Source organism: Chelon labrosus, assembly GCF_963514085.1.
Source record: "Chelon labrosus genome assembly, chromosome: 20".
NCBI classification, from domain to species: domain Eukaryota; kingdom Metazoa; phylum Chordata; class Actinopteri; order Mugiliformes; family Mugilidae; genus Chelon; species Chelon labrosus.
The window spans coordinates 2,852,215-2,862,908 of NC_140353.1; the positions used below are offsets into that span (position 1 = coordinate 2,852,215).

General features: G+C 46.2%; 1 protein-coding gene across 1 annotated transcript; it reads left to right on the forward strand.

Moving 5' to 3' along the window:
• Positions 1–6,779: 6,779 nt before the first annotated feature.
• On the forward strand, positions 6,780–10,470 carry ky (kyphoscoliosis peptidase; the record flags this gene model as incomplete). The annotated part of the gene is made up of 6 exons (XM_084568668.1): positions 6,780–7,358; positions 7,743–7,857; positions 7,973–8,090; positions 8,299–8,490; positions 8,578–8,768; positions 8,916–10,470. The coding sequence occupies 6 exons, from the start codon at positions 6,780–6,782 to the stop codon at positions 10,241–10,243; spliced, it is 2,523 nt and encodes an 840-aa protein (XP_084424794.1). The 3' UTR covers positions 10,244–10,470.
• Positions 10,471–10,694: the final 224 nt, after the last annotated feature.

Consider the following 10,694-nt stretch of genomic DNA (forward strand, 5'->3'; position numbering starts at 1 on the left):
ACAAAATGACAAACACTGCCTCCTCCAACCTAACCCTGCTGCATCACTCTGGAGCTCCTGATGGTCCTTATTTCCCGTTTCTTTAATGTAATTTGTGTATATGTGTGTGTTCATATTATCTATCGGGGTTATTACACTAATACCACACCACATGTTATTATACTTTTGCTATACCATTATCACTACATCCAACATTTACACTTTCTGCCTCATTCATTCATTCATTTTCCGTAACCACTTGACCTCTGGACGTTTGCCGTTGGGGCTGGAGACTATCCCTGTTGTCATTGTGTCTGGGGGCCAATGCATGTGTTTGGAGAACATGCAAACTCTGCACACAAAGTGGGTTTGAACCCAGAACCTTCTTGCTAAGAGGCACCAGTGATAACACTTCTGCACTTTTCTTCCTTTACATACAAACAGTAACCTTCCAGATTCACCAATTTCACTTTGCACCCCTCCCACACACATGCAGCAGCACACAAAGTACATAACCTCCTATGCTTTGCAGATGTCCTGCACCGCCTGTCTTGCTTGTCCCTGTCCTGTAAGTGTTCTGTGCAGACTTCCAGTTGCATTCCAACAAATTGCTGACACCGCTCAGCTCTTAAAACATCTCAGAGACCGTTGCAGGGTTTCCTCTCTGCTCAGTTTCCCTCTTTAGGAAACTGTCCCTCCTCCACTTCAGTCCGTGTGTCCCATTTAATTAGAAACTCTGTCTCCATCTGTCTCCACCTCTGCCTCTCCTGTCCCACACATGGTGTAGGTAGACTCTGCAATTCTGACAAACTAGTTGGACTATATGAAATAAAGAAAAGAAGAAAAGCATCTTACCTTCTGTAAATCTGTCCGCTGACCCTGTCCTCAACTCTCCATCGTCATTTCCAGTTTTCATAATGTTCCGGGAAAAAATGTCTCCAGAAAACGTCTAGACTTATTCTTTATTTTATTGTATTTCATTAGCTAGCAGGAAACGGGTAAATCTTTGACTCTTTCCGGTCACGTAATCAGTGGCTAATTCAACCAGATGCTAATGACCGCGTGCTAATCGTGACCGCGTGCTCCGGACGAGTGCAAGGGCCCCGCCCACCGCTGAGACCGATGAGTCGACGAGCTCGATCTGCTGCGATGTTCGAAAGTCGCAGCAACCGGTGGCTCGACGAGACTAAATGATGCGTTTCTGAACAGCACGGAAATGTGACAACCAAACATTTACTACTATTGTCCTATTTACTGACTCATTAATAAAGTAAAAACAATTAGGGCAAACTTTTTTCTTTTTTTTTTTTGGTGCCAACTTCAATACAATTGTCTTATATTTAAAAATAAAGTCAGTGTTTACATGTCAAGTTAAGGCAAAGTTTATTTCTAAAGCACATTTAAAAACAACCTCGTTTGAACCAAAGTGCCGTACAAGCAGAACAACATATAATAAAACATCAAATAAAACTTTAAAAACTGAGTTTTAATCCTTTCTTTACTTGATTAGAAGTAAAATTGTGGGAAAAAAGGCACAAAAAACAAGACACTGGTGGGAAGTAAGAATAAATAACGATAATTTAGTATAGTGTAGACCTTTTCTGCGCACTCTTGTATCGTGTCTCTCAGGCCGCGACCCGTTCTGGGGTCCTGATGTCCAGCTGGAAACACCTGTACATTGCTTTAGTAAGTTTCTCATAGGTGCAAACAATCCCACCCCCCCCAAAAAAAACATCCTTTATGAGCCTAATTAATGCTAAAAATGTGGTATTACTGTCACAATGTGATACTAAACCCTTTTATAGTGAAGGTAAAATAGTTCACCTGTGATTTAAAGCATATGTGACTGACTGAAATAAAAAGTAATATTTAATCCAGAGCTGTTTTAATGCAGGTATTAGTACGAGACCTATACTGAAAGTAGCTTATAGCTTTTAAGGAATTATCACCACAGGACGTAGTTGGCATTTATTTTAAAAGTTTTTTTTTAGATTGGACTATAAATAGTCAAAATCAAAATGCATAACCAACCCCCATTATTAAAGTTATTTTTAGAAGCCAGCTGTCCAGATTGTGCCGTTGTTATTCTCCGTTCGCCAGATGTTTAAAAGGCACAAGAACTGCCATCAGCTGAGTGTTGAGAGTTCAGGGCTGGGGCAAAGTCGGGAGAGTCAGAATGGGAGTTTAATTATTCCACGGCAAGAACCCTCAGGTACATGTGCTTTATGAACCTTATTACGACAAAGGTGATGTAGCAGAGATGGTGTCTGATCAGGATTTTATTTGAATCTCTGATCACGACCGTCACACTACTCTGCATCCTTTGTGACAAAACATAAAGTTAGATTGTTGCTCCAGTTGCTGCAGCATCAGCACAATAATGACTCAAGGAGGCTTTTATTGTCTAATTATACACTGCCTGGCCAAAAAATAAAAAAAGTCTCCACCTGGAAGCAAATAGGTAGGAGCCTCCTATTGGATAATTACTGCATGAGTGATTATCTTTCAGCTGGCAACAAGTTATTTAACCCCAACTGATGCAATGAGTAGCTTCTCATTTCTTAAACAACCATGTCTAAAGACACATCCTGTGGTCGCGGAAAAGATGTTAGTCTGTTTGAGAAGCGTCAAATCATTGGCATGCATCAAGCAGAGAAAACATCTAAGGAGATTATAGAAACTACTAAAACTGGGTTAAGAACTGTCCAACGCATTATTAAAAACTGGAAGGATAGTGGAGGACCATCAGGGTAAGAAGAGAGGCAGATGAAGTGATGCACCCATCATGCCTAGTGTCTACTGTACAAGCCTGTGGGGGTAGTGCTATGATCTGGGGTTGCTGCAGTTGCTCAGGTCTAGGTTCAGCAACATTATGTGTCCAAAGAATGAGGTCAGCTGACTACCTGAATATACTGAATGACCAGGTTATTCCATCAATGAATTTTTTCTACCCTGATGTTCACGGGCATATTCCAAGATGACAATGCCAGGATTCATGGGGCTCAGATTGTGAAAGAGTGGTTCAGGAAGCATGAGGCACCATAGAGTCCAGACCTTAACCCCACTGAGAATCTTTGGGATGTGCTGGAGAAGGCTTTGTGCAGTGGTCAGACTCTCCCATCATCAGTACAAGATCTTGGTGAAGAATGAATGCAACACTGGATGGAAATAAATCTGATGTCTGTGAAGGTTCTCAGTCATCCAGGTCATGGTATATCCAGTCAGGGTATTAGCCAGAGAAGACCGATGGTTTGAAAGAGGAGTAAAGGAAGCAATCTATGTCAGACTGGAAAAACCTTCACTAAACAGAGGAGGTAGACTGAGATTTAATCTGCCATCTATTTACAATACAGTTTTAACTTCTATCCCCAAGAAGTTTCAATCTCATTCACACCTTGACACTGGAGCCTCTGACGGACAAGAGTCGTTAGAGAACCATTCATAGGGAAGAGGACAGGGACAAAACAGTCCCCCCTCAACAACAGGTAAGTACCCAGTCATCAATGGAAATTACCTGCACCAGTTTCTGGTCATTAGCATTACAAGCAAGTTTTTTCAGGAGGAGTTCCTATTTAAACCTCAGACTTCCCACCAGTCCCCTAGAACTGAAGAAGCTACTCGGATGAGTGGTGAAACTTCTTCTCTAAAACTCTACAAGTCCAGTTGCCTTTTTTTGAACCTTTGTTGGATAAATAAATCTGGTGACATTGGAGAAGCTAATTGCAACAATGCCACAGAGAATGTGTGATGTAATTAAAGCTAAAGGTGGTCCAATGAAATATTAGAGTGTGGGACCTTTTTTATGGCCAGGCTGTGTAGCATGAATCACAGGTCTCTTGTCCATGTGAGACAGAGGAACTCCTCTTGTCTTTGTCTCCAGCAGGGTGCAATGCTCTCTTGCAGACAACTGCAGCACATTTTGAATGCAGCTGCAGCAACAATTAAAAGAACTGAGCGCGTTACACCAGCTTCCAGTTTCAGCCTCTACACTTTTAAACATATTTTTCTTCCAATCACTTCAAATACACATTTATAGGGAAACCATGTTCTCCTGTTGATTCATATTTTCCTCACTGTGCCTGGAAGCAGATTACCATCCCTCCTTCTCAGCCTGCACTGGTTTCCTCTTTCATTTCCCTGCCACATCAATACTTCACATCTCCCCCCCATGTGTCTCACCTCTCTTTGAGCTGGAGAGAAACCCCCACCCACACCCATCCCTCACCCTCCGCTCTCCCTAATAAGCCAGAAAGAGATTCCTTGGCTGACAGCTGTTCCAGATGGCATTATTACTCTGCGGTTTCACAGTCATCTGGCTCAGGATCCACCACCGGCAGAGGTGGCTGTCCCCCTGCCATGCCCACACGTCAACACCGACATATGGCGGGGTTATGCAACGCTTGTGCGAGCTGGGTGATACCTTAAAGTGATCACCCAGCGAGTCCTCCGTCTTTGCACTTTGACAAAATCTGTGTTCGGGGGCTGTTTTCCTTTCTGAAGTATTTATGTGCATAGATAAATGCACTGAAGATGACAGAGTGTTTGAGTTGAAGGTAAAAAGGTGAGAAGACCTCGACGCTCTCAGCTTCCTCGGCATAAAAAAAAAAAAACAGCCCGAAGACATGCTTGAAAGGAGCAAAACAGGCTCAGCTTCTAAGTTCAAAGCCTCCATGATGGATCTGGGAGATGAAACATCGGACTGTTGACGTTGACTGAAGCACATTTAGGACTGCATTGGAGTTTCTTCTCCTGTGAAGGTCCCGCCGCATCTCAATGTGTGCATCTAAATACCTGGGCTGAAATGTTTTCCCCGACGTTTCTAGTAGTTAATGAATCTCTTGTGTTTGTTTTCCCAGGGTGTCTCTTTGAACAGGCTCTTGCAAGGCTCCTGTCAGTTTTAAATGAAATCCTCTTTGGGCCTTTCTTTCTCTCTTGAAAACAGAAATTATTTATTTTCACTTATATTTTCCCTGCGTTTGTGGCGAGAGGATTGATAGGGCTCTAATATCTGTGCATTAAATATTAAATCGTGGCTGAAACGGGAGTCTTCGCTAATCCTGATAGGCACAACGCTGCAGGATATCTCCCAGTTTTTATGTAGATTAAACACACAAGGATATACACCGATCAGGCATAACATTATGACCACCTTCCTAATATTGTGTAGGTCTCCAAAACAGTTCATCAGAGAATGGACATGGGTCTTCTGAGGGTGTCCTGTGGTGTCTGGCAACAGAATGTTGTTAGTGGGGGTCAATGATATCTACTTCACCTGTCAGTGGTTTTAATGTTGTGGGTGATCAGTGAATTATTTTCTCACCTGCAACCTTTTTGACTCAGCTGTCTGGGGAGTGTTTTACTCTCACCTTCTGTTTCAGGGGTGACCGGTGCATCGTCCAGACAGGTGTTCTGCAAAACACAACCAAGAAGGAATAGAGAGTGTGTGACAGAAGAAAAAGCTACGGCGCGTGTCTCCGATTTCAAAGACCTACGTTAAGGACTTCTGTTGCTTTCCTCGTCCGACGTTTCGCCGAATCCGACCTCTCCGTCACACCTAGCACGTGTTCCCCCGGCGCTGTCCCCACCTGCCCATTCACACGCCATAGAACAGCAGCCGCAGTTCATGCAAACACATGATAACCTGCACAACCAGACACACACACATTCACTAATTCACACTCACTCGTGCACGCTATGCACAGATATGCCGCAGCGTGCACGCACCAATGTGCAGGACACGCGTCCCAACATACATCTGTAAGCCGCAAACGCACAAACACACACACAGACGTCACACTCCTCAGTCGGGGCTTACTCTATTGGCCGGTCTTAACTGCTTTGTAGTATTTTTAGGCCTGTTATTCTGGGGCCTGTCCTGGCAGGCCACTGGGAGGGTATATAAACCTCCCCCTGCAACTGTGGACCACTGAGAACACACAGTGGAAACATCCCTGCCCGACACTCCGGCAAACATCCAGCAGACATTTTAAATCGTCCCAGGGTGAGTAAAAGCCTTAAAGATGTAGCGACAGTTAAATCTACCTACACTGGGCTTACCTCTCTTTATCTTTTCTTTGTATATCAGACATAAATCAGCATTTTTAAGAGTTGTCATTGATTACTTTATAAGTATTAATATATATATATTTTAAAGAACTAGATCATGCTTTTATGACTGGGACTGGGTGGTGACACCTGTCGATATCTTTTGGGACCTTCATTGCTCTCCAGGAAGGGCAGGGGTCGGGGTTAGCTGCAGCCGCGGAGCCCACAGAGCTGATAGGGCTTGATGACCTGCTGAGGGACACTTGAGGTGGACAGGCGCTTTGCCAGCACCAGACTCCAACCCCCGGGTCGTCAGGTTGACGGAGGGTTACCGCGCCAACCCGCTGTCCCTTTGACATAATAAGTCGTTTTGCAACAGATTAATGGGTTGCTTATTTTTAAGACATGATGAATATGACCATTCGTGGCGAAGGCTTTGAATTTCCAAGTGCTGTCGGCCGTGACTGTGACTAATGATTCCAACCTTTGCGTTCATTTATGGTTATGAATAGACATGGTATAATTGCCAATTTGTCATTGTCTTAGATTGAATGAGCTGTATAGGGGAAAAAAACTTTTGGGTTTCTTCCACAGCATGTGGAACAGAGGGTTTCCCTTTGCAGTCATGTGTCTTCTTTTGAGCAGGACAAGTAGTCAGAGCTTTACCTGCAGACACGAAAAAGCTAAGAAATACCTCAACATATACTCTTTTAAATCTGTCTTCTCTCTGGTTAGGGCGCCATGCATCCAGCATAATGTCAGCGGAAGTCGCAAGCCAGAAGTTCTCCTTCCCGTTCGCCTCCACCGCACACCTTTCTCAGCAAGATGAGGTTCCTCAGAAAGGATGCGTTCAGGTGAAAGCCTTGGACTTTCATGAGCTTAAGAAGAATCCGACTTTAATCGAACCGAGCCCCGTTGCCATTATAGGTGCTCTGGTGCATAATGAGAAGCAGGCTCATGAGAGTCCAGAGCCTCCTTCTGGGGCAGACATGGAAGCTGCACAGGTCCTGGCGTGTGCCGAGGCCTCGCAGAGCGCCGTGGTGTCCAGGCGCACCGTGTTTGAGAAGCTCACCGTGGAGAGCGAGGACCAACGTCCCGCGACAAAGAGACAGCTGTCCTCTGAGAGCGCAGCGCGGACCATCACAGTAGTGAAGAAGAGCGCGCTGAGGAAAGAGGCGGATGAACAAAGACAGCTGCAGCAGAAACTGCAACCGGGGAAGAGGGTGACGCCATGCGCCGCTCCGGCAGGGAAGAGAAAGAGGCGAAAGGACCTCTTCACCAACTCAGAAGTCTTCCACAGGGTCGACTCACATGTCATCAGGGCTGGAGCGGAGGTGAGGACACCTGTGCACCACATTCCAGAGTAAAATTACTCAGGAAGTGATAACAGGGGCCAGCTGAAATACAGATCTACTTACCATTCACTTCTTATTTTCATTCCTTTAGCCTCAGCAGCCCACCGTCCACATGCCAAACTAAAAACACTCACCAGTTCATAGGCAGTCATTGAGTTATCTCATCCATACAAGATGCAGAGAAGGAATAATAAAACAATAAACAATAATAAAACCAGGACAAGGATCTCTCAGGCAGCCTGCACAAGATGCTCTGAGAGAATGGAAAAAAAAAGATTGTGGCAACTGTTACCTTGAAAATCTAGCTAAAAGTGAAAGGCCGTCCATGTTTAAAAACCTCTTTTATCTGATCTTTGTGCGTAGTTGAAGGAAAAGAAGGTGTACGACGTGAAGACGATAGTACAAGGCATCACGCAGGGAGCCAGGAATGAGCTGGAGAAACTCCGTGCCGTCTGGGTCTGGCTGTGCCACAACATCGGTGGGTTTATCCAGACTCTACGTACATGCGACGTACATCCCAGGGTTCTCTACAATGTTGTGGACTCTGGTTTCTTTAAGTTTAACGGCGTGTGTCGCATTTAAACCTTTCGTAGAGTACGACGTGAGCGGTTACCTCGGCCGCTCTGAGAAGCTGAGCTCCCCAGAGGAGGTGATAGCGGCCGGTCGGGGAGTTTGCTGCGGCTACTCCAATCTTTGTACGGAGATGTGCAGGTAACCACGACAAGACACACTCTACACCTGCTGACCACTTTCCAAACTACACAGGAGACCCAACTTTGTCAGTCTTCCCAGACAGGAAAGTTAAAGTCGGTTAACGAAACAAGCTTTTTCTCAAAACAACTGGAAAGATGTAAGATGACAACCTTGTTCTGGAGTCTGATAACACAGTGAGCCAGTTCTGTTTGGTTTGTGTTTACAGAGAGGTGGGCATCGAGTGCCAAGATGTGCCGGGCCACAGTAAGGGCATCGGGTACCGCCAGGGGCAGAGCCTCAAGCATGTGAAATCCGATCACTTGTGGAACGCAGTGCTTCTGGGGGGACAGTGGTTCCTACTGGACGCTTGTTGGGGAGCAGGGCGAGTGGATATGGAACATGAAAGCTTTGTGAAAAGGTATGAAATGATCCTGACAAATTCGTTATTCAGAGTTCGTTTATTTTAGTGCAGTCATCATTGGTGTCTCCATCTGTTGCCTCCAAGGTTGGACGATTTCTATTTCCTGACGGACCCAGAGGAGTTCATCGATTCGCACTTCCCCGATGAGGAGAAGTGGCAGCTCCTAGACACCCCCATCTCCCTGGAGGAGTTTGAGAGGAGGGTCTTCAAGACGTCAGCCTTCTTCATCCTGGGGCTCAGGCTGATTCAGCCTTATCACTTTCACATTGTCACAGGTTCAGCATCAGTTTTTTTATTTTTATTTTACAAGGGACGTGCCAAAATCTTTTGAAAGTGAGAAAGTTTGCATGCCATCTAGTTTTTCTCCAAGAATGAGCATTAACTTGATTCAAATCATTTGAAAACATTTGTTTCCTACTCAGATGACGGCGAGGCAAACATGTCCCTTGGCTTCTCCAGGCCGACAACATTTACCTATGAGACCACGCATCACCAGGACCTCCTCCACAGTGGCGCTTCAGAGCAAAAGGAATCCAGCAACTCCTCGTTCGGCCTCCTGACAGTCTCCCATCGGAGCATGAAGCTGCAGCTCCTGCCTCCTGCAAGGGGCACGTACGACGTGAAGGTGTTTGCCAGACCTGAGGCTGCTACCACACCTCTGGTCTGGGTGTGCTCCTTCACAGTTGAGTGTCCAACCCCCAGGGCCATGGAGGAGATCCCAGAGAACCCCTTCTTGTCTTGGGGGCTTCAGCCCGTTGCGGGGTCATTGGGTGTTGCAGGCAGCAGTCAGGGCAGTGACGCTGCCGAAGTGAAAGAAGGCGTCTTTGATTTGCTGCTGAAAACCTCCAGGCCTCTGATGGTGGTCTGTGAACTGGTTCACCCGGAGATGGACGCTGCTGTTGCCAAACGCTGCCTGGCTACTCAGATTCAGCCGGACCTCCTGACCTGCCACGTTCTGTGTCCCATGCACGGCTTCTACCGGCTATCTGTGTTTGTGCGGGACTATGAGAAAACAGAAGTCAAGTTCCAGAACGCGGCAAACTTCCTGCTGCACTGCAAAGGGAAGGTGGTTGGTCCAGGTGAGCTGTTCCCACCGAACCTGGGCTCAGCGTGCGGGCCGGGGACTCGGACATCCGAGGCTGGGTTGATCAAATTTAGTCACACGGCTGCAGTAGTGAACACCCAGCAAGGCAAGTGTAACATCACCTTCCACAACCAGCGGGATCTGGAGCTCCACAGCGTGCTCAGCAAAGAAGAGCACCAAACGGCTGCTTTTCCACTTTCACGCCACCTGTTCTGCACATACACAGACACCAAGGTGACAGTGAGCATCACCCTACCCGGTGCTGGGGTGTATCGGCTGGGTCTCTACGCTAGGATCACCCCCGATGGAGATTTCAACCCCATGTGTGACTTTGTTCTGAGGAACAGCTGCGATCAGCCGGGGCCTCCGTTCCCCTGCGTCTATTCAGCCTGGAGGAAAGGCTGCGTGCTCTTTGAGCCTCGCGTGGGCCTGCTGGAGGCCCTCTCCTGGGTCCGCTTCAGAGTGCGTGTGCCCGGGGCCCAGAGAGTGAGCGTGGTGGGCGAGACTCGAACTGATCTGAAAATGAACAAGAGCCGAGTGTGGGAAGGGGAGGTGCACAGCGGAGCCGGCGTGCAGCAGCTGAAACTGGCCGCCTCCTTGGAGGAATCCAGTGACATGACCGTCCTGATGACCTTCGACGTCAAGCAGCCGGAGAGAGAAGAGTGAAATCCAGTCGAATGAAGATGCTGATACGGACTAATGCAAATCGGACTGAATGTCAAAAACATTTGCAAACTCAAACTGTGATCCACGATCCTTCAGGTTTAACTAAATCACCACAATACACTTTAACGCAGGCACAATAAAGTGGATTCAAAGTGATTTTAAAATCCTTGTGAATGTGTAAACTATTTAGCTTTCTGTATATAGGAGTAGAAATACAACAGCAAACTCACGTGGCATTATTTTGGAAGCTGTCTGTGTTTAATCCAGGTAGTAATCAGTGCTTAACAAATGAATAAGTGATTCGCTTGAAAACGGTGCTCAGCTGTGGTGCTCAGCTACATCTCACAGATCGAGAGTGGATTATTATTTTTAAGAGAAGCAAATCTGGATTTTGAAAATGATGTTTGTGTGCAATAAAAATATGATGTGAGGACAACAACTAAATCCAAGT